Source organism: Nicotiana tomentosiformis, chromosome 3 (genome assembly GCF_000390325.3).
Source record: "Nicotiana tomentosiformis chromosome 3, ASM39032v3, whole genome shotgun sequence".
In the NCBI taxonomy this organism is placed as follows: domain Eukaryota; kingdom Viridiplantae; phylum Streptophyta; class Magnoliopsida; order Solanales; family Solanaceae; genus Nicotiana; species Nicotiana tomentosiformis.
The window spans coordinates 131,489,692-131,512,407 of record NC_090814.1 but is presented as its reverse complement, the minus strand read 5'-3'; the positions used below and the strand labels follow the sequence as shown (position 1 = coordinate 131,512,407).

The window sequence follows — 22,716 nt, the reverse complement described above, 5'->3', positions numbered from 1 at the left end:
TAGTCAATCAACCTGATGATGATGAAGGTTGGACGTTGGTGACTCGTCGTAAGCACCACATAAGGAGCACACGAAAATAATCAGTAGAACAACCAACAAGGAAAATGATGGTAAAAAGACCAAGGAGATGGAATCCGGTTAAGCATTTAAAGAAAGCACAAGTGGAGGTGCATCACTCTCAAAAGCCACGAAATCCAGTGACCTTAGAGGCGTTTTTACCAAGTTGGTTTTGCATGAAGATTTCCCATGGGGGTATCGATGCCTCTTGTTGCCATGCTAACGAAGGGAAAGAAAAGAGTGATGTCCTACCGTTGGCACTATCTTCGGAAAATCTCATCAATTCCACTCCTCAAGAAGTTAATGCTTGTGAGGAAAAAGTCACGTTCACAAATGACGATCTTCTGCTAGGTGACTCTCTTCATAACCGCCCATTGTACATGGTTGGCTATATGCGTGATGAAAGGGTAAATCGAATTTTGGTTGATGGAGGATCCTCAGTGAACATTTTTCCAATTCGCACTGTGAAAGAACTTGGTATTCGCATGAATGAACTCTCAGAAAGTCGTGTGATGATCCAAGGATTCAACCAAGGGGGGCAAAGAGCCATAGGTGCGATCAGGTTAGGAATGACCATTAAAGATATGCAATCAAGTGCATGGCTGCATGTGATCGATGCAAAGACTTCATACAACATTTTGCTCGAAAGGCCTTGGATACATGAGAATAAAGTGGTTCCATCTACCTACCATCAATGTTTGAAGTACTACGAGGGTGAAGTCAAGAAGAAGATAGTTGCTAATGATAAGCCATTCACTGAGGATGAGTCACACTTCGTCGATGCAAAGTTCTACTTGAAGAACCGCATTGTGAAGGAGCTAAAATCTGACGATGGCATAAAAAGCAAGAATGACGAGCTCACAACTAAAAGAGCTGAGGTGATTGCTGGTAGAGCCAAAGCTGTTACTGAGGAGGTACAACCCAACGAGAATAAATCTCATAGAGGGGATATTGCGTCTTATGGCAAGAAAGTAAGTCCTGCACTTCAATATGTTCCTAAAAGAAAGAAAGATGAAGGCGAATCATCTAATCTCCAAACTAATATGCTAAAGGAGTTAACTCTTTCGGTAAAATGAATTGAGACAATAAAATTGTCCTCAAAGCCACTTGCAGGGTTTGTAGCCCAAAATCGTTTGCAGAATGTGGTACTCCCTACAAAGCGAACAGATGAAGGTTTTGATCCTAATGCTTATAGGCTATTTGCAAATGCTGGATACAATCCCAATGAGCCGTCAAAGTTAGGGAAGCTCCCATCAAAAGATGCAACGAGGCAACCACGTGAATGTTTGGGATACAAGAAACTATCACCAGTGCGCATCTCTATAAGAAGGGCGAGCAACAATTATATCACTATAGAAGACGAATCTGTCGTTTCTAACAGGCCTTCTATCTTTGATCGACTTGGAAAATCAACTATGAGAACTTCTGTATTTGAGAGATTAGGTCCATTAAAGAAGGGGAATAAGTTTCAGAGAAATTATCGAAATACAAAAGCAGCCGCTTTGCCCAAAATTCAGAAGATCTCTAATGATTTCCAAAGTTTGGCTCCTTCTAGAATGAAGCGACAAACAAAAGTCATGGTTTCGTGTGATGAGGTACTGAAGGTGAATCCATACACTGTGGTCTACACTAAAGAACGTGATGAAGACGAAGAAAGTGTGGGTTCTTTGTATCATGTTACTGCACAAGGCAAGAATGGTGTTCCATCTTTAATGGAGGATAATGCAAAATTGGAGGATGTTTCACCGTGTTATCACATATCCTTCAACGATGGGGACTCTCAGGAAGATGAAGATGCGAAAGATTCTACACCTGAACTTGAAGAAAGAGTGAAGACTACAGTTGATGCCTTAAAAGAAGTTAACCTTGGCACCAATGAAGAACCAAGACCCACCTACCTAAGTGCTTTACTAGAAGTTGATGAAGAAAGAACTTATATTGAGTTACTGAAAGAGTTCAGGGATGTCTTTGCTTGGAGGTACAAAGAGATGCCTGGCTTGGACCCGAAAGTAGTAGTCCATCACCTTGGCGTCAAGAATGGCGCTCTCCCTGTTAAACAAGCCCAAAGACGCTTTAGGCCGGACCTGGTTTCCTTGATTGAAACCGAAGTTAACAAACTCATCGAAGCTGGCTTTATTTGTGAAGTTAAATACCCAACATGGGTTTCAAGTATTGTCCATATAAGGAAGAAGAATGGCCAGATTTGAGTGTGCGTCGACATTAGGGATCTCAACAATGCGTGTCCCAAAGATGAATTCCCGCCTCCTATTCCAGAGCTGATGATCGATACTACTACTGGGTATAAGGCAATATCGTTTATGGATGGTTCGTCAGGCTATAACCAAATTCGCATGGCACCAAAAGATGAAGTGCTTACTACATTCCGCACTCCCAAGGGCATCTATTGCTATAAGGTAATGCCTTTTGGCTTGAAAAATGCTGGGGCTACTTACCAAAGGGCTATGCAGAATATTTTTGATGATTTTATCCACAAAAATGTCGAATGTTATGTTGACGGCTTGGTGGTAAAATCAAGAGAGAAGAGCAACCACTTGAAAGACTTGAGAATGGTGTTTGAGTTGCTCCGGAGGTACCAACTTAGGATGAATCCATTGAAATGCGCCTTTGGAGTTACTTCCGCAAAGTTCCTTGGTTTCATTGTCCGACATCGAGGGATTGAAATTGATCAAGACAAAGTATATGCAATCTTGAAAATGCCAGAGCCTCGGAATATTCACGAATTAAAAAGTCTGCAAGAAAAGTTAGCGTACCTTAGGAGATTTATCTCAAACCTAGCTGGGAGGTGCCAACAATTCAGTCGCCTTATGAAGAAAGGTGTCCCTTTCAAATGGGACCAAGCGTGTAGCAATGCCTTTGAGAGCATTAAATCTTACTTGATGAAGCCTCCAGTTTTAGCAGCCCCTATACGTGGAAAGCCGCCGATACTATACATTTTAGCACAAGAAAGGTCTGTTGGAGCGTTGTTGAAGCACTACTTTCAAGCTCATGTCGTTCGTTTGGTTTCTAGAGCAAATCCCATCAAGTTCATGATGTCAAAACCTGTCCTTAGTGATCGACTAGCAAGGTGGTACCTCTAGTTTCAACAATTTGAAATCGTGTACATCCCTCAAAAGGCTATATAAAGGACAAGCATTAGCAGACTTCTTGGTAGACCACCCTAATACTTGGGCTTGAAATGGCTATCGAAATGAAGCGGTTATAATTGCAAGTCTTTAGTGACTCTCAGTTAGTGGTCTATCAGCTTTTAGGTAGTTACGAGGTCAAGAAGCCTGAACTACGCCCATATTATGATTACGCTAAAATATTAGTGGGGCGGCTCGGTGATGTGACTATTCAGCATGTGCCGTGGAAAGAAAATAAGAAGGCTGATGCTTTAGCTGCCCTAGCTTCATCGTTAACCCTGCTTGATCAAGCGTAAGTTACTGTCTGCCAAATATGGGTAGTACCGCCGCCAAATGACGCTGAAGGTAAAGAAAATGAACTCAAGCATCTTGTCGTTGTTTCTGAAGTTGAGAAAGAAGAATGGCGACAACCCATTATCGACTACTTATGTTATGGGATACTTCTAGAAAATCCGAGGAGAAGGACTGAAATCTGTCATCATGTACCTCACTTTCTTTATTACACTCTATACAAAAGGTCATTCGAGGGAGTACTCTTGTGATGCTTAGGAGAAGAAGAAACACCCCAAGCTTTGCAAGAGGCACATTCTGGGGTATGCGGGTCACACCAGTCTGGACCAAAGCTTCACTTCCATATAAAAAGGATGGGATATTATTGGCCAACGATGGTAAAAGATTGTTTGGACTACGCTCGAAGATGCAAGGCTTGTCAATTCCATGCGAATTTTATTCATTAACCTCCTGAAGTGTTACACCTGACTGTTGCATCATGGCCGTTTGACGCTTGGGGATTTGATGTTGTTGGACCACTACCAAAGTCCTCTGGTAGGCACCTATACATCTTGGCTGCAACTGACTACTTCTCAAAATGGGCTGAAGTTGTTGCTCTTAAGGAAGTAAAGAAGGAAAATGTTGAGTTTCATCTGAGTAAACATTATCTATCACTTTGGCATTCCTCGTTACATAATAACGGATACTGGCAAGCCGTTCGACAATAGGTTGATGAACAAGATTTGTGAACTCTTTGGCTTCAAGAAACGTAACTCTTCTATGTACAATGCTGCCACCAATGGTAGTCTGCTAATAAAAGAATAACGTTAAGTCAAACAGAAGAGCCAATGGGGGTGTTAGTCATAATACTTTAATCCTTGTCTTCCAATATTTGATAAATATATCCAACAAGATTTGAAGCAGGGGCATTTATAGGCATATAAATTTTATTGGATTTTAAATTCAATAAAACAACTTGGACTATATTTTAAATTTAAAGTATATTAGTCAAATAAATATTATGGGTTAATATAATTGAATTAATTATATAAGTCCAATACATATGGGTTAAATAAATAAGTCTTAATCCATTGGGCTAAAGTGATGAGCCCACTTCATTAAGCCAAGATGTCATCTTCCTAAAGGCCCAGTTTGGTGTCACGTGTCAAATGATGTGGCACGTTAAGTCACACAGAAGAGTCAATGGGATCATGCCATGTGTCAAAATGACAAGGCATGCCAAGTCAAATTAAAAGGCCAATAAAATCGTGCCACGTGTGCCAATGACATGTTCGGGCCAATCAAATGCGGTCTTGTCACACTTTAATTTGATTGGTCTACAAGAATTTGTTCTTATCATATCTCTTTCCTCCCACAACTATAAATAGGGGTCTTCATAACTCAGAAAAGACACCAGAAGTGATAACAAGAAGAAAGAAAGAGCTCGTGGATCAAACGCTGCAAATTCCTCCACAAGTTTCAAAATTCAAGCAATCAAGTTCAAGCTTAGGAACGAAGAACAAATCAAGTTCAAGCTCAAGAACGAAGAACAAATCAAGTTCAAGCTCAAGAACAAAGAACAAATCAAGATCAGACTCAAAGGCCCTTGAATTTATATTGGAAAAGAAGAATGAGAAGATTCATAGAGATTATACACTCAAATTATTTGAATAAAATATTATGATTGTTTCGATATTTTTTTGTCTCGATTAATTTTTTGACGCAAATTTATTGTCTACACCTTGTAAATTAGGTAATAATGAAAAATGATATTTTGAAAGTATATATACTATTTTAAAAATATGAGGGTAAAACTGGGTATCAACAGCTGCCCCTCTTTACCCGAGAATGATGAAAAAGTTGTCGGGTATAGAAAATGATGATCAATTTTGACCTAAATGAGTGAGGAATGATGCGTTTTGAAAATTTAGGGGTGGAACCCTGGTTCTTGAGTTGCCTACATATCCCTGGTGTTACGGGAATCAGACCGTGTGTAGTTCTGGATCCAACGATGAACGAAACTGATGGAGTTGTTATAAGAGTGGTTATATGTTTCGAAAAATGGATCTTTTGGGTAGGATAGTGTCGGATAATCTTAGGTGGAGCTATGAATGCAAATTTGAATGTTGTGGATGTATAAGGCCAATATTTGAATGGTTATGGGACAAAAGGTAATAAATTAATGGCCGTCGGTTACGTTTGAGATAGTCAGAGATGTAAACGTTGTGAACGGAAACCAGAGCGAACATTGCTTCTGTTTGTAGGACAGTTACCTCCTGAGTCACCTGGAAAACTTAAAACATGATGCACGCTAATATATGTAGGTTATTGCAAAAATTTAAACATGATGCAAATTCCCTTCGGACCATGAAGGTTGTCTTCGGACGATGAGGATGATGTCCTTAGAATATGACGTCCTGGGCCATGAAGTGTATGATAAGGGATTCGTAGGCCATGAAATGGTGTCCTCAGGCTGTGAGGATGATTTATCCGGACTATGACGCCTTTGATTAATGATGTGCAGTTTCTAGAGTTCCACAGGCCATGGAATGGTGGCTTCAGGCTATGAGGATGGTGCCTTTGGACTATGACGCCTTCGTACAATGTGGCGATGTTTCAGCCCATGAAATGCAAAGATATGGCAATATTGATCGTTTGATGGAGAAAACAGGTGATGCTTAGTCATATGCAAGGACGAGAGAAGACAAGGCTTAGTCTTGTATGAGATGAGGGCGGTGCTTAGCCCTATGCGAAGAAGGGAGACAGTGCTTAATCTTACGCAGTTTAGCGGAGACAATATTTAGTTTTATGCAAAGAAAGGTAGTGCTTAGCCTTATGCAATGTGGAGACAATGCTTAGTCTCATGCAGAGGATGGAGACAATGTTTAGTCTCATACAAAGGATGGAGACAATATTTAGTCTTATGCAAAGAAGGCAATGTTTAGTTGTATGCAATAGTGGAGACAGTGCTTAGTCTCAAACAAAGAATGAAGACAGTGCTTAGTCTCATGCAAGGAAAGGCAATTCTTAGCCTTATGCAATAGTGGAGGCAATGCTTAGCCTCATGCAGTAATGGAGGCAACGCTTAGCCTCATGCAAGGTATGGAGACAATGCGTAGTCTCATGCAAAGAAAGTTAATGCTTAGCCTTATGCAGTAATGGAGGAAATGCTTAGCCTAATGTAAGGTATGGAGACAATGCTTTGTCTCATGCAAAGAAAGGCAGTGCTTAGTCTTATGTAGTAATAGAGTCAATGCTTAGCCTCACGCAAGGTATGAAGACAATACTTAGTCTCATGCAAAGAAAGACAGTGCTTAGCCTTATGTAATAATGGAGGCAATGCCTAGCCTCATGCAATGAAAGGCAATGCTTGGCCTTATGCAGTGATGAAGGTAGTGCTTATCCATATGCGAGAAAAAGCAATGACTAAGTGCGAGAGGATAAAGCATTTTCTAGCTTGATGCATTTGCATTTGACAATTCTTGTTATTGTGAAGATAGTGATCATGTTGTGTGTATATATTTACAGACGTTCCTATTATGTTCATTGTGCCTGCATCCAAAGAAAAGTTGTGAGTTTTGTGGGGAAAATGTTGGTTCGTGTTCTCAATTTCCTTGCTTCACCTTTTGCCTTGAGGCCTTGCTTGAGTCACCCTGGGTAACGTCTGGCTGCCATAGAAACAAAATTTTCGAAAAACATGCATGTATTTGACAAATTATGTGATGATATACGAGATCAAATGATTTTGATGAACTGTTGACTGTAATGCATTTTGAGATGTTCCAACCTCCTTGCTTCGAAATTTTGAGGATCCTCCTCAAAATTCTGTCCCAGTCTAAATGCATACCTCCGACAACACATTCCTTGGCGGTTCCAAACGTGATGAGATCGAGAAAACTCGAGACCTTGCCCCAGTTTCTAACCATAGGGGAAATGAAGGTTTTATTATGATGTGACTATACCTACATGGCTACCTACATATCCCCACTTAAGCGGGAATCAGGTCAAGCGTAGTTCAGTTACATCAAATAGAAAGTGCAAACATAATCTTAAACATAGTATCTCTTTACCTCGTCCGAATTGATAGGTTTTGGCCAAATCTCTCCATCTATCTCTGCAAGTATAAATGCTCCTCCTGCCAATACCCGGTGAACCATGTAAGGTCCCTGCCAGTTGGATGAGAATTTTCCCTTTGCTTTATCCTGATGTGTGAAGATTCGCTTTAGTACCAACTGCCATGGCGTGAATTGCCTCGACCTGACCTTTTTTGTTGAAAGCTATTGACATTCTGTTCTGGTAGAGTTGACCATGACATACCACGTTCATTCTTTTTCCATAATGAGAGCTAGTTGTTCATACCGACTTCGTACCCATTCTGCATCGCTGAGCTCAGCTTTTTGTATGATTCTTAAAGAAGGAATTTCCACTTTGGCAGGAATAACGACTTTAGTATAATAAACCAGTAGGTAGGGAGTTGCCCCAGTTGATGTACGAATTGTGGTACGATACTCGAGTAAAGCAAATGGTAGCTTCTCGTGCCATTGTTTGTAATTGTCTGCTATTTTCCTCAATATCTTCTTGATATTCTTGTTGGCGACTTCTACGGCTCCGTTCAAATGCGATCTGTATACTGTAGAGTTCAGGTGTTTGATCTTGAATGTCTCACACATGGCTTTCATCAAATCGCTGTTGAGATTGGCGGCATTATCAGTAATGATTGACTCTGGTACCCCAAATCGAGAAACAATGCGGTCCCAAATAAAATCTGCTACAACCTTCTTAGTTACACTCTGTAAGATGCGGCTTCAACACATTTTGTAAAGTAGTCGATGGCTACCAGAATGAACCTATGTCTATTTGAAGTAGTTGTTTTGATTGGTCCGATGATATCCATATCCCAATCGGAGAAAGGAAGGGTGAACTTGTTGCATGAAATTCGTTGGGTGGTACTCGTATCATGGAAGCATGTATCTCACATTGGTGATACTTTTGAACGTACTTGATACAGTTTGTTTCCATAGTCATCCAGAAATACCATGCTCTTAGTATCTTTTTGGCCAAAATGAAAGGATTCATGTGGGGTCCACAGGTTTCGGCATGTATTTCCTCGAGCAATCTGGATGCCTCCTTGGCATCGACACATCGTAGTAATCCCAAGTCAGGAGTCCTTCTATACAGAATTCCTCCACTTTGAAAGAAATGGTTGGCCAATCTTCGAAATGTGCACTTCTGAGTGTGGGTAGCTCTCTCTGGGTATTCTCCTTTTTCCAAGTACTTCTTGATGTCGTGGAACCACGGGTTTTCGTCAATATCTTCTTCAACATTAGCATAATAAGTTGGCTGCTTATGAATTCCTATTGGGATAAGATCGATGAAATTCTTATCTGGGTGTTGTATCATGGAAGACAAAGTGGCTAATGTGTCTGCAAACTCATTCTGAATTCTTGGAACATGTTTAAACTCTATCTTTGTGAACCTCTTGATCAGTTCTTGTACACAATGCAAATATGGCAATATTTTGGTGTTCTTTGTAGCCCATTCCCCTAGAACCTGGTGCATCAAAAGTTTTGAGTCTCCGATTACTAGCAGCTCTTTAATGTTCATGTCAATAGCCAATCTGATTCACAAGATGCAGGCCTCATACTCCGCCCTATTGTTGGTGCATGGAAACCTGAGTTTTGCGGATACCGGATAGTGTTGACCGGTTTCTGATACTAAGACAACTCCGATGCCTACTCCTTTCAAGTTTGCTGCTCCATCGAAGAACATCCTCCAATCATCATATGCCTCCTCGGTGATATCTTCTCCTACGAACGACACCTCCTCGTCGGGAAAATACATTTTCAATGGTTCGTATTCTCCGTCTACGGGACTTTTTGCCAAATGATCTGCTAATGCTTTCCCCTTGACTGCCTTCTGAGTCACATAGATGATGTCGAACTCACTTAGCAATATCTGCCACTTTGCTAACTTATCCGTAGGCATGGGTTTCTGAAAGATGTATTTTAGCAGATCCATCCTTGATATGAGATATGTAGTGTATGCATAGAAGTAATGTCTCAACTTATAAGCTATCCATGTTAAAGCACAACAGGTGCGTTCCAACAAAGAGTACGCTTCATAAGGCATGAATTTCTTTCTCAGATAATATATCGCCTGCTCCTTCCTTCCCGTTTCATCATGTTGTCCTAGAACGCAACCAAAAGCCCCATCCAACACATATAGATAAAGCAACAGAAGTCTTCCCGATTCTAGTGGGACCGGCACAGGCAGTTTAGATTAATACTCCATGATTTTGTCGAAGGCTCTCTGGCATTCTTCAGTCCAGCTTATTGCAGCATATTTCCTCAGCATTCTGAAGATTGGCTCACATATCACAGTTGATTTTGCTATAAAGCGATTGATGTAATTGAGGCGCCCTAGAAAACTCAACACATCTTTCTTATTCTTTGGAGGTGGTAGGTCTTGGATAGGTTTGATTTTTGACGGGTCTAGCTCAATACCTCAGCGGCTGAAATGAAACCTAACAATTTTGCAGTAGGAACTCCGAAGGCACACTTTGCAGGGTTCAACTTCAAGTTGTATTTTCGAAGCCGGTCGAAGAATTTCTTCAGGTCTGCTATGTGATCCGAACTCCTTTTATATTTAATGATAACGTCATCCACGTACACCTCTACTTCCTTGTGTATCATGTCGTGGAAGATTATTGCCATGACTCTCATGTATGTGGCTCCAACATTCTTCAAACCAAACGACATCATTTTATAACAGTATATTCCCTATAGTGTGATAAAGGCTGTCTTTTCAGCATCCTCTTCATCTATCCAGATCTGATGATATCTTGCGAAGCAATCCATAAAGGATTGGAGTTCATGCTTGACGCAGTTGTCAATCAGTATGTGTATGTTGGGCACCGTGAAATCATCCTTATGACTTGCTCTGTTCAGATTTCGGTAATCGACACATACTCTAACTTTCCCATCTTTCTTCGGAATTGGCACAATGTTGGCCAACCAAGTCGGGTATTCGACCACTCAGAGAACCTTGGCATTGATTTTCTTGGTGACCTCCTTTTTTATCTTCAAACTCATATCCGGCTTGAACTTTCTGAGCTTCTGCTTTACTGGTGGACACATATGATTAGTGGGTAGTTTTTGAGCTACTATGGATGTGCTTAAACCGGTCATATCATCATAGGACCATGCAAATATGTCTTCATATTCCTTTAGGAATATGATGTACTCTTCCTTTTCTGACGGTGATAGATGAATGCTTATACGTGTTTCCTTGACCGTTTTGGAATCCCCTAGGTTAACGGCCTCAGTTTCTTCCAAATTAGACTTTGGTTTGTTTTCAAAATCTTCTACTTCTCTGACGATTTCCTCAAGTATTATATCATCTTCCAGATCCTTTGAATCACTGTCCTTATGTTGCATTTTCTCATTACATGTCACAGTCGTAGGTTCATCGGGATATGTAATAATTATACTGAAAAGAAATGTAGAAAGATAATAATAAATATAAAAAGCAATAATGCATTAATAAAACTTTAAAAACGTCAAAAGTGCAGCTCGATGGCTCGAGTAATTATTTCAAAACAAAATACATAAAAATGTCTCAAATGTTCAAAACTATTTTAACATAATTCATGCTAATTTGCCAGGCTACCCAGGAACTCGACGGGCCCGGGATGGTGCAGCGGTCCAGTTCTTGAGAACAACTCCTTCTTTCATGGTCTGAATAGTAAGGTCCTCCTCCTCCTCCTCCTCCTCCTCCTCAACAATTGCACTGCAGTCCATGTCTTCTTCATCTAGAAACAGCTTCCTCATGCTAGACAAAACCTCATCTTCCTCAGATCCCCACATCATGTCAGCTTGATGGAATGTCTGGTGCAGAGATGGTACTGATTGTTCCATTGGATAATAAGGAGCACGCCATGGTGGTGACCAATCCTGGTATTTTTGCCATGTGTATTCATACCCGAGTCCAAAAGTCGTACTGTGGTTATACGAGTTTGGTGATCCCTTGAAGATATTTGCCGAGACCCTTACCGGGTTCATACCCCATCCACATCAGTATGCTTTCTATCTTATTGCTCTACCATCAGTCCTTTTCAATTGCGTTGACTCGTTCAATGCGATGGTATGTTTCTCCACCCAACTTTTTTCTGTCTTCGATGATACGAACAGTCTGATTGGTGTAGATGGGGTTACTTCCATCTCCATGGATGTTCACCTCCTGATGATTCCACTCAAACTTCACAGCCTGATGCAGAGTTGATGCCACTGCCCCAGCGACATGTATCCATGGTCGTCCTAAGAATAGGTTGTAAGTAGTAGATATATCTAGCACTTGGAACTCGACATCAAACCAAGTCGGGCCCATATGTAGACTAAGGTTGATTTCTCCAATGGTGGCTCTCTGAGATCTATCAAATGCCTTCACATTCATGCTTCCCTTTCATATCTCGTGCATGCCTTTACCTAGTCTCTTTAGAGTGGTTAATGGACATATATTGAGACTTGAACCTCCATCTATCAAGACCCTAGCGATGAACTTATCTTCAAATTGTACCATAATGTGCAACGCCCTGTTGTTACTCAGTCCTTTTGGTGGCAATTCGTCTTTGTGGAAGGTGATTTTGTGGCTTTCCAATACTTGTCCGACCATGTTAACCATCTCTCCACTAGTGATGTTGGTGGGGACATAATCTTCACTTAACACCTTCATCAAAGCATTCCTGTGTGCATCTGAGTTTTGTAGCAGTGATAAGATGGATATCTGAGGAGTTTTGTTCAGGTGGTCAACAACACAATACTCCATTGCTTGTATCTTCTTCCAAAGATCATCAGTGCCAGTCTCAACAACATGAAGCTTAGGTGTAGCTTCCTTGCTTGTTCCTCCGAGATTGTCAGGTGTACAAACTCTACCAGTTCGGGAGCTACCATCACAGTGAAAGGTGTAGCTACCTCAACTTCAAATGGTGCCTGGGTTTGTACCACAACTAGCATGAGGGTGACTGGAGATGTTTTAGGAATGTCTCCCTCTCGAATGAGTCCGATGGATCCTTCCTAGTCCCATTCTTCATCAGTTTCTATCACATTCACTCCCTCACCTCTGTAATCTGGGAGAGGGTTGTTACAAACATTTGGCGCATGTTCCTTTGCCTGTATGACCTTAGTGTCGACCAGCGTCTGAATCTTGTCTTTTAACGTGCGACACTCCTCAATGGTATGACCCTTCATACATGAATGATAAGCACACGTTTTGTTGGGTTGATCCATTGGGAGGGGTTTTCCACAACAACAACATGGATAGGAGTAACATAACCAATGGCCTTCAGTCTTTCATACAATTGGTCTATGGGTTCAGCAATTGGGGTGTATTGTCTAGGAGGTCTGCGGTCAAAATTTGGACGTGGTTTCGAGTTGTTTTGGCGGGCAGGTAGAGGTGAATGGTAATATGTAGGTTGAGTATTATAGGTATGGTAGGTGGCAGCAGGGTGTTGGTATCTTGGGGGTGAGGGTTGATATGTGGGTGGAGGTGTTTGGTATGTGAGGGGAGACTTAGGGCCCTGGGCTACAATAATGACACCTACTTCTTTCTTCTTCGAAATGCCTCCTGATTGCAAAGCTTTATTTGTGGCATGCAATGCCTCGAAATTGGTCACCACCCCATTCTTAATTCCTCCTTCTATTCTTTCTCCTAACTTGATGATGTCGGAGAACTTGTAATTTTCAATAACCATCAACCTTTCATAATAGTGCGGGTCTTGCGCTCTGATAAAGAACTTATTCATTTGTTCCTCTTCAAGTGCTGGCCTTACCTTTGCGGCTTGTGATCTCCAATGAGTAGCATACTCGCGGAAGGTTTCTATCAGCTTCTTCTTGAGGTTTTGAATGTAGAAATCGTCTGGTGCATTTTTCGTGTTGAACCTGAATCTATCCATGAATTTTGATGCTGTACTCACCCAACTAACCCACTTCTTTGGATTTTGACTGATATACCAAGACAAGGCATCTCCTGTAAGGCTTTGTATGAACAGTTTCATGCAGATTTGTTCATTCTTGCCCACTCCTACAAGCTTGTCACAATACATTCTCAGATGCACCTTCGGGTCACCAGTACCATCCAATATTTCTAACTTAGGAGGTTTGTAACCCTCCGGAAGTTCCATATCCGGCTGAATACATAGGTCCTCATAGTTTAGACCTTTAACGCCTTTACCACCTTCAACACTCTAAACTCTACCAATGAGTTTCTTGAGTTCCTCCGCCATACTTTTAATGAGCAGGTCCTTCTCAGTTGATTCGGTTATGTGTAGGGTTTGTTGCGGGGTGTGGGATAAGGTTTCCACATATATCGGATTGCTTTGATAGATTCCTGAAACTTGGATAATAGGGTGGTCATTGGTCGAGTTTTGGGGATCGGGAGTAGGTTGTGGTGCATTCTGGGTGGGTTAAGGTAGTGGTTTGCGAGTATTGAGTTGGGTGATGGTGGTGTTGTTGAGGGGTCAGTACTGGTGGTGGGTTAAGGTTCTGGAGAGGTGCGGGGTATTTGTGTGGTGCAGGATGATTTGGTGGTGGGTTCTGGTTTTGTGTGTTCTGCGGTGGTGTTTGGTTCTGGGTAGTCGGGTTTTACTGGTTAATGTCGGGAACATTGATAGTAAGGGAGAGGTTTTCCAAATTCCAGACCTGCTCAAGCTCGCCCTGTAATTCTAGTATTTTCTGCTCCAAACGTAAGACCAACTCATTCTGTGCCGGAGTACTTCGGCCATCTGAAGTTTCAACATTTTCTGCTATAGTAGCATTGTCTTTCCTGATAGCATTTAAATCATCCATTTTTCCTTTTCCTTTTCCTTTGGTGTCACTTGGTGGAGGAGGAGGTGGAGGACATCTGAATCTGGTGTGGTATGCTAATGATGCCAGTATGCACGAACCAACCTTTGGGAATGGGAATAATCAAAAAGAAAAGAAAAATCAAAAGGTAATCAAGTTAGCAAGCTGAAATAAAAGAGTATTTGCAATAATTAAACATATTTCATAAAATCATGCAATAATCCGCGTCCTAATTTGGGGACCTCATTGTGCCTGAGGTAGGCCTAAGCGACACACATACTTAGAGAAAATTGCTGCCAACATTTGCGTCATTTCATTAATTCAATAAATGAGTTAAACCTTTACTAAATTAACAATAATAATAAAGTTACTAATGACAATAATAATAAAGTTACTATTTCATATCATACTATCATAGGTAAATGAGTCGGAAAGGTTGTCATGATATAACTAGAATAAAGCATGAGGGAATACTAGACATAGGATGACCCAACCTGATATAAAAACTCATACCTGTGACATACGGGCCTATAAGGCCAATGTGATCCATTATATACTTAAAATATAGGCTGACAAGGCCATACACGTATCAGTATTCATGGCATCTGTCTACAAGCCTCTAAGAGTACATACTTATCATAAAGGTCGGGGCAGGGCCCCGCCATACCAAACAATACACGTCTAAATCATACTGACCAAACAAGCAACTCCAGAGGCAAATGGAGCGCACCAACATCTTCCGCTGAGCTGATAGCCTACTTGGAGGATTCTCGACCTGTCTATCGGGACCTGCGGGCATGAAACGCAGCGTCCCCAGGCAAAGAGACGTCGGTACAAATAATGTACCGAGTATGTAAGGGATGAAAATTAGTAAATAATAGACATGAGAAACATGGAGTAAAAGACTCAACATGTAAATCTGAATAACTCTGTGAATCGATAATATTGACAATGCCATGCATATGCGTATAAATGTCATACCATGTATAGGTATATGCGTTCATAACATCATCAAGCCTCTGAGGGCATCCCATCATATCATCTCGGCCACTTTGGGCAAATCATCAACGTATACCAGCTGATCAGGTGGTGGTGCGTATATAACGCTGTAACCTTTTTCCATATTCCATATATATATAATATACGTGTATATAATGCCATCTGGTCATGGGTCAATGCACATGTATAAATGAATGAAATGCATAAGAAATACGTTAATAAGATCAATATACCTTTCGGATAAACTTTATCAACTACATATTTTTCTGAGACCCATGAACAAAAGATATAATAATAATTCACACGGGGAATCAAGAATATAGACACCCCTAGTATTTCTATGAATAGAGTCATTTATGAAAGTTGCGTATTTTGCTAGTTTCGTTGTATCATTTGGATCATGCCAAAAAGAAAGAAGGGATAGCCTTTGCATACCTTAATTACTTATACGAGCTCGTAGAAGATCGCCTTCTTTAAAGCTTCCCTACACCTTTCTTCAATTGAGATAATTTGATAAAAGGAACCTTCGATTAAGACTATTGTTCTTCTTTGTTAAAAATAGAAAGAAGGAACAAAACTTTCGTTTGTACTTCATTGAATTGAAAAGAAGAGGAATATAATTTGCTGCTTATTAATTTATATATAAAGAAGGTAAGATAAGATAAGGATTTGATGCAATAGTTAACTTTGGTGGTGGAACATGACTAATTAGATACATGTGTAACTTTTTAAGAAAGTTGGGGAGGTGTCTACTACAACAAGTTATACATATCACAAGCATATTAAACAATCAATTTCTTTTCCTAAGATAATGGCTTAAATATAACTACTTTCCGTTTAACACAAGTCACACTACATTAATAACTTGATTTATTAATAAAATAATACATGACTACTTATTGACACCTATGTAATTTATCAAATTCATTTATTTTTTTTCAACCTAATATCAAAAGCACAATTGTTTTTGTACTATTAATTCTAAAATGGGTAAAATATAACTTTTCTTATGAGAAAGTAATTTCTTTTCTTACAATACATAAAATATTATTTAATATATTTTTGAGAAAGATTGTACCGTACTCCCTTAGAATCACAAAATCCTGTTGCTATTACGTGGTATAACTTCATATGAGATTTTGTCATAGCAAATCACGTTGCTATCATCTAATTTGTATGAATTTTGTGGCTTCTTGTTGCTTGTCTTGGAAGTTCTTTTGCATAAGTTTGCTGGAGAAAAATCGCGCTGCCATAAGCATATCCGTATGACATCTTTCCTAAATGAATGAATGAATTAGAGGGGTTCCTTATTATAGTGGTGTGGGACCCACTTATAAGGCTTACTTTAGCCACTTTAAAATCTTTTAAAATGTCACCTTTCTCATAAATTTAAGAGTCATTAAATTGGCTTTAACTTGCTGCCAAGTCTTCATCGTCCCCTTAGAATTATCCAAAATCTTCACCTAAATAATTATCCACAAAATCCAATTTACAAATTAATCTCCCACTTAAAGATTCATAATTACCCAATTATCCACATAATTAAGAATTATCTCAAATTACATAAAATACTACTCACTTTTAATATACTTTATACACCTTACTATCATGGCCATGTGGTACCTTGTATGGTACTAGTCCATAAATACCAGGTATTTATAGCCCGGACCGTATTTTGTCTCAAAATGACAAACTTCGACAAAACTCATTTTCTTCGATTCGCTTACCCTCTCACCTTCACGAATTTACTTATCACTTGTTTGAAATAGCATAATGCTTATAATCTCAAAGTAATCTCATTCCTGAACTTACGTCGATTAACTTACGACAAAACTTTAACGTACGGAAATACGGAATGTAACATCTCATTTCCGAGCTTATATCAATTTACTTATGGCGTACTTCTATGTACAAAAACATGGGGTGTAACAACTTGTTCCTTGAAGGACCTTCTCCATGCTTGGCTCTTTTGACCCCATCAATCAGGTTCCCCAGATCGTGCATATCCAACAATAAGTAAGCTTTTTCTAGATGTCATCCTTCACTGCTATCCATGCCTTGGCAATCTGAGAGTATCTTTCTCATCTTCCCCTCGAGCTCCATCAGTCCTTGTTCCATGTATTCTAATCTTTCTGTTGACTTAGTGGCAATTTCCTTCCATTCCTTTATCGCCTCCATGCTCACTTTGTGTTGTTCCAGATGTTTTGCTTCAGAATCGAATATCATTTTACGTAGCCTATTATACTTAACATGTGCCTCCGCCACCTCATCTACGATCCTATCCTTTGGATTGACTCCTGGCTTGACGTCCCCAGACCATGATAGGTAGTAGTACATATGACCGGCATGATACATGTCTCGCTCAATGGTTTCTCTTTCCACAATGATCTTTTGATTCCACATATGTTGCGCCTCGAACTTAAATGGGATGACATCTCCTTTGAAATCTACCTTGTACTGGACCATGTTGGAAATCCGAGGTATGACCTATTTTCTTTCCGCTTGCCTCATTACCCTTTTGGGAGCGTACTGGACCAAATGATTATTCCCCCTTGACCTGAAATCTATCTTGTACTGGACCAAATGATTGTTCCCCCGTGACCTGATAATAAACTCACTACTAGGAAACCATTCGAACATCCAATGCACCTGTTCATCTATCAGATTGCTGAAGAAACCCACCCAACTTATAGCATTTCCAGGCTTTGCAAACCTTTCCGGAATAAACGTCATTTTCTTTGGGTGATGGTTGGCTATGTATCCATTCAATGGCCTTCACAGAAGCTCTTGACGATACTCCCCTCTGAAAGTGTTCCAGCAGCCAGACTTGTAGCAATAGATTGCAACCCTCAAAGTATCCAAATCCCTGCTTGCACCGATTTAGAGCACGGTACATCTTAGCTAAGATCATAGGGATGATGGTATAAGTTTGTCCCTCCATGCCATCCATCAAGGTCCTGGCGACCATGGCTAAGAGAGTATGAATCCTTCCCCCTTTCATTGGAAATATCAACAACCCCAAGAAGCAAACGATGAACACATAAACCCAGTGGTGCACCCATCCCAATGAAGTAATGGCTAGTTCATCATAGTGAATACGATATGACTTGCTATTCCCATAACTCTCATAAAGGAATTCAAAAGGGATGTGTGATTTCTTTAGACAGAGAAGCTCATCATTCTTCTTAAAATCCAACATTTTCAGAAAACTGCGGGGAGTGCGATTCTATGGTACCAGTAATTTCGGACTATCCCATGGCAACTTGGCGAAGCCCCCTATTTATTCTAGGAGAGGAGTCATTTTTATATTGCCAAATCGGAAAACAACTCTCTTCTCATCCTAGAACATGGTAGCGGCCTCAATCAATTCACTGTTTGATTAAATATTTAGCAAGGATGGTAGGTCACCAAGTACTCTTCTCACATGATTTTGTCGCAAGGCGTAAGGTCTTTCCACCAGTCAAGTAACAAAGGTGGGATGTTTTGAACCATGCCGAACCTGGGGATTTCATGCTTCATTTTCTGCAGACAAACAAAGGTTAGCCCTTTCCCCCCTCCAGATCTGACTATTTACGCAATAATGATCGATATGTTGGCACATTTTCTCCAAGTAATGCACATAATATGATAGTGTCCATTGAGATTGTGGAAATCCCGTCGGACTTTGGACAGGGTTCATCTTAACGGGTTGTTATGTTAATAACGCTCCAACCTATACTAGGTTTATCATGATGCATGTACATTTCAAGTCGGAGTAGGGTTTCTATAATGGTCCAGGCTGATACTCCCAAGTGGACAACTTGAGAGGGAAAGGCACGGAACCATTGATTGCACTGCTGATCGACTAGTCTACCGCAAATAAGCCTTTCCGATTTAAAGGGTGACTTTTAGGAAAACACGGGCACCCATCAAGCACCGCTATGTTGATAATTGGCACGAGTGGAGTATGATGTGGAGCATGCTTATACGAAAGTGATAACATGTAGTAAAGTAGTTCACATGGTGAAAACACATAACAGTAGTATTAAATAATGCGACAATAATAAGCGAGAGGGAAAGGGAAAAGAAAAGCCAAAGGGAAAAAGGTTAGCATACTTCACAAAAAATTCGAAAACATAATTAAATGAAGCAAATAAAGGAGACGGGGAAGAGAGGTTCATGATGTAGCAATTTTGAGCAAATAAAGGGACGGGGAAAGGGAGGTACATGAAATAAGTCGAACAGGCAATCCAATAATCCACACAAGCAAACTTCGTTATGGTAAGAGCCTAAGTGTAAATCCCCAGCAGAGTTGCCATGCTGTCGCGCCCCGTTTTCTCACGAAAGTGGGTTTCGACGTGTGAACTCTTTTAAATGGGTATTAAAAGAGAAGAGTCGCCACCTAACGGTTTAAGGTGCGTTAGGGCACCTATTTGAAAATAACTCTGTTTTAACTAATCAACGCCATCAAAGATCGGGTAAGGGCTCAAGTTACCTCAAAGAGAAGGTGTTACGTACTCTTAGAGGTCCACAACTGTGGACCCCAGCCGAATTTTGAACTATGTGGATTATATGATTAAACTAGGCGAGCACATAAAGAAAGATATGAAAGTTGAAAGTCCTATTATAGCATAAACCAACGTAAGGAAAAAATAAACTATATGAATAATTGGTACCGATTTAAGGATCACTAAGGATTACAAAAGCGTCGATCTATATTTAGTCACTCAATCCTTTAGCAAGCATGTAAGGGGAAAAAGGGGATCCTAAGTTTTTTAGCCTAAAGGATCACCCCGTGCAACATAAATAATACTTCGCAACTCCTTTTAAGTAGGAGTTTCTCATATTATTCAGCGGGAAGAAACTGCCATCTTCTGCTACCCAATTACTATTTTGAAATTATTTACTTAAAAGCGCTCTAATTCAATTCTAAGTCGTGCCCTATGTGTGCACTACCCGTCCCATGCCTATGGTCCAGGAGGCTTTGGACCTACTATTTAGGTGGTTCTAGACTTTACTTAGGTTGCTCAAAATGATAAAACTAGTCGCACATTCAAAACAAGTAGGATTGCACATAATAGAACGAGTGGCTCATGTTAGCCTCCACACATAGCAACAAAGGCACGCAAACAGATTTCAGATTATGTAGTGAAGAGTCTTGAGCAATTTTAGAATTAAGATGTATAAAATCATTTAAACCTATAGGCATGGCTTCTATGTGACCACATGTCTTAATAAAATCTCATGGGCAGTGCTGCTACTCAAATTATCGAAATTACAGATTATAAGTGTTATTAAAGTCTATAGACATGATCTCTAGGTGATACGCGCCTGGGAAGTGGAGACATTGGAAAAAAAAACTCAGAATTACTCATTTTGATCCTATTGGTATGTTTTCTAAGCGAGTAGCAATATCCTACAGGCATGCTCTCTAGTAGTTGATATTCAAACACAGATTCGTTATGCTTATTTCTATATGCATGTTGTCTAGGTGGGCAGTATGACAAGAACAACAAAACATCAATTTGATTAGTCGATTAAGGCCCTATAGACATGGTATCTAGATGAATATCGATGGAAACCAATCTTAATTATTTCACACGATCCTACATGCATGTTATCTAACAATCGCACATCAATAGCACAAGTTGGGCAAATAATCCATGATATTTGAATCCTATAGGCATGCTATCTAATATTGTATAGAAATAAAGCATGCGAACAAGGGAAATACTTATATTTTAGACATGTTTCTGATGTTAGCAGGTAACACATTTAAGTTCTTATAGGCATGCTTTCTATCAATGTATAGAAAATAGGGCATGTCCAACAAAATAACAAGTAAAATAATTAAACCCTATAGGCATGCTTTCTACCCATTCATGTAAGTATTAAAGTGCCTTATCCCTCCTTTTCACTAATTTACCATTTGTTTTGTTTATAAATTATTACATGCCCAAAACAATGAATACAAGTGCAAATATTACATACAGAAGGACTACAAGCCCAATAAACAGAGCAGGCCCCAAAGAGAAATAACCCAATACTGCCTAGGCCTTCAACAAGCTCACTTTTCACGCGAATAGTAGACCCAGATCCAGGAACACCTCAAACAGAAGAGTGTATCAATTGCACAACTTGGGGACACACATGAGCTCATACCAGGCTTAGATCGAGGAACCATACATCTCAACCAATTGAGAACTCTGAAGTCTATAATACCTCATAGGGACACGATCATGTAAACATATAGACACTTGTTTTTTAGAAGCTAAGGGAACAATATTGATCAAACAAGAGAGCTTGAACATGCCAACTAGGTGGACCAGCGAGAACCAGCTTTAACATAGCCAGTTGACATAGAAAAACTAACACCATATTGAGCAATCATTCAACAAAGGACATGGTATAGCATGTTGGACACAGTCACACATTAGGAGGACTTAAGAAGCAGGTCTATTAGGTTAACAGGGTAAACACACACACACACACACACATGCTAAGTTTCTAGAAATCAAGTTTAGAATAAGGTATTCACCAGAATTAGTCAAAAGACTCTAGACATATGAGCTTTAATAATAATAGTTATAGTCAGAGGGATAGCAATTTCACATGAATATTTCTAACATAGGAGCCTAACCCGATCACAATCAGTACAACAACCTAATAGCATGGTCTACAGTAGACCACAACAGTGCCAAAATCCAACGAACTCATGAAAGCATATCAACGTAAGAGGAATATGATAGGCAAGCTTAATAACTCATACCAATTACCTAGACATAAGAGAAGAAGCTAACATTGAAATTTGCCCTAGAAGCAATGTTGAAGACAACAAATCAAACATACATTAGAACTTAAATGTCATGGAAACATGCCTTAGCTAATCAGTACAACCTTAGAAACTTAGCAGGTTAGACCAGAATAACTCAACAAGGTCTGAAACACATGCATTGATTTATCACAGAGATACATGACAAGGTGGGGAACACATATTAGTTTATGAGTAAAACGTTTAGGGTAATAACATGATCAGGGGTTAACTCTAGAAGAGTATTAAATTGCACATGAATGATTTAACATGAATTAGAACAGGTTTTGGGCATGATACAAAACAAAGCAAGAAGTTAAACTCAGAATGAGCAACAATATTAAGCATTCGAACACATACAGTAGATAAAACAGTCCTAAGTAAACAGAGTTAAGGCAACAAATAGGCCAATTTGATTACTAGAAGGTATACAGCCTCAAGAAGAACTTCAGAGCATACAATAGTATGTCGATTCATAAAAAGAATCACAGAAACATAGATATGCAGAACAGGAATTCAAACGAAAGAGAATGAAATTGCAAGGGTCATAGGTACTTACCAGTTACTAATTGACAAATGAATAAATAAAGAACAATTTCAGCAATATCTCGAATGTTGG

General features: G+C 39.8%; 4 protein-coding genes across 4 annotated transcripts; 2 read left to right on the top strand and 2 right to left on the bottom strand.

The window, feature by feature from the left end:
• Positions 1-107: 107 nt before the first annotated feature.
• On the top strand, positions 108-2,264 carry LOC138908511 (uncharacterized). The gene is made up of 3 exons (XM_070199183.1): positions 108-408; positions 559-1,124; positions 1,197-2,264. Exons 1-3 carry the CDS (start codon positions 108-110, stop codon positions 2,262-2,264), a joined length of 1,935 nt encoding a protein of 644 aa, XP_070055284.1.
• Positions 2,265-2,660: 396 nt separating this feature from the next.
• Positions 2,661-3,155, top strand: LOC138908510 (uncharacterized mitochondrial protein AtMg00860-like). The gene has a single exon (XM_070199182.1). The coding sequence runs from the start codon at positions 2,661-2,663 to the stop codon at positions 3,153-3,155; it is 495 nt and encodes a 164-aa protein (XP_070055283.1).
• Positions 3,156-10,504: 7,349 nt separating this feature from the next.
• On the bottom strand, positions 10,505-11,269 carry LOC138908509 (uncharacterized). The gene is made up of 2 exons (XM_070199181.1): positions 11,139-11,269; positions 10,505-10,841 (listed from the first exon to the last, which is right to left on the bottom strand). The coding sequence occupies exons 1-2, from the start codon at positions 11,267-11,269 to the stop codon at positions 10,505-10,507; spliced, it is 468 nt and encodes a 155-aa protein (XP_070055282.1).
• A 1,272-nt stretch (positions 11,270-12,541) lies between these two features.
• Positions 12,542-13,647, bottom strand: LOC138908508 (uncharacterized). Its single transcript, XM_070199180.1, has 2 exons — positions 13,069-13,647; positions 12,542-12,709 (listed from the first exon to the last, which is right to left on the bottom strand). Exons 1-2 carry the CDS (start codon positions 13,645-13,647, stop codon positions 12,542-12,544), a joined length of 747 nt encoding a protein of 248 aa, XP_070055281.1.
• Between the last annotated feature and the right edge of the window lie 9,069 nt (positions 13,648-22,716).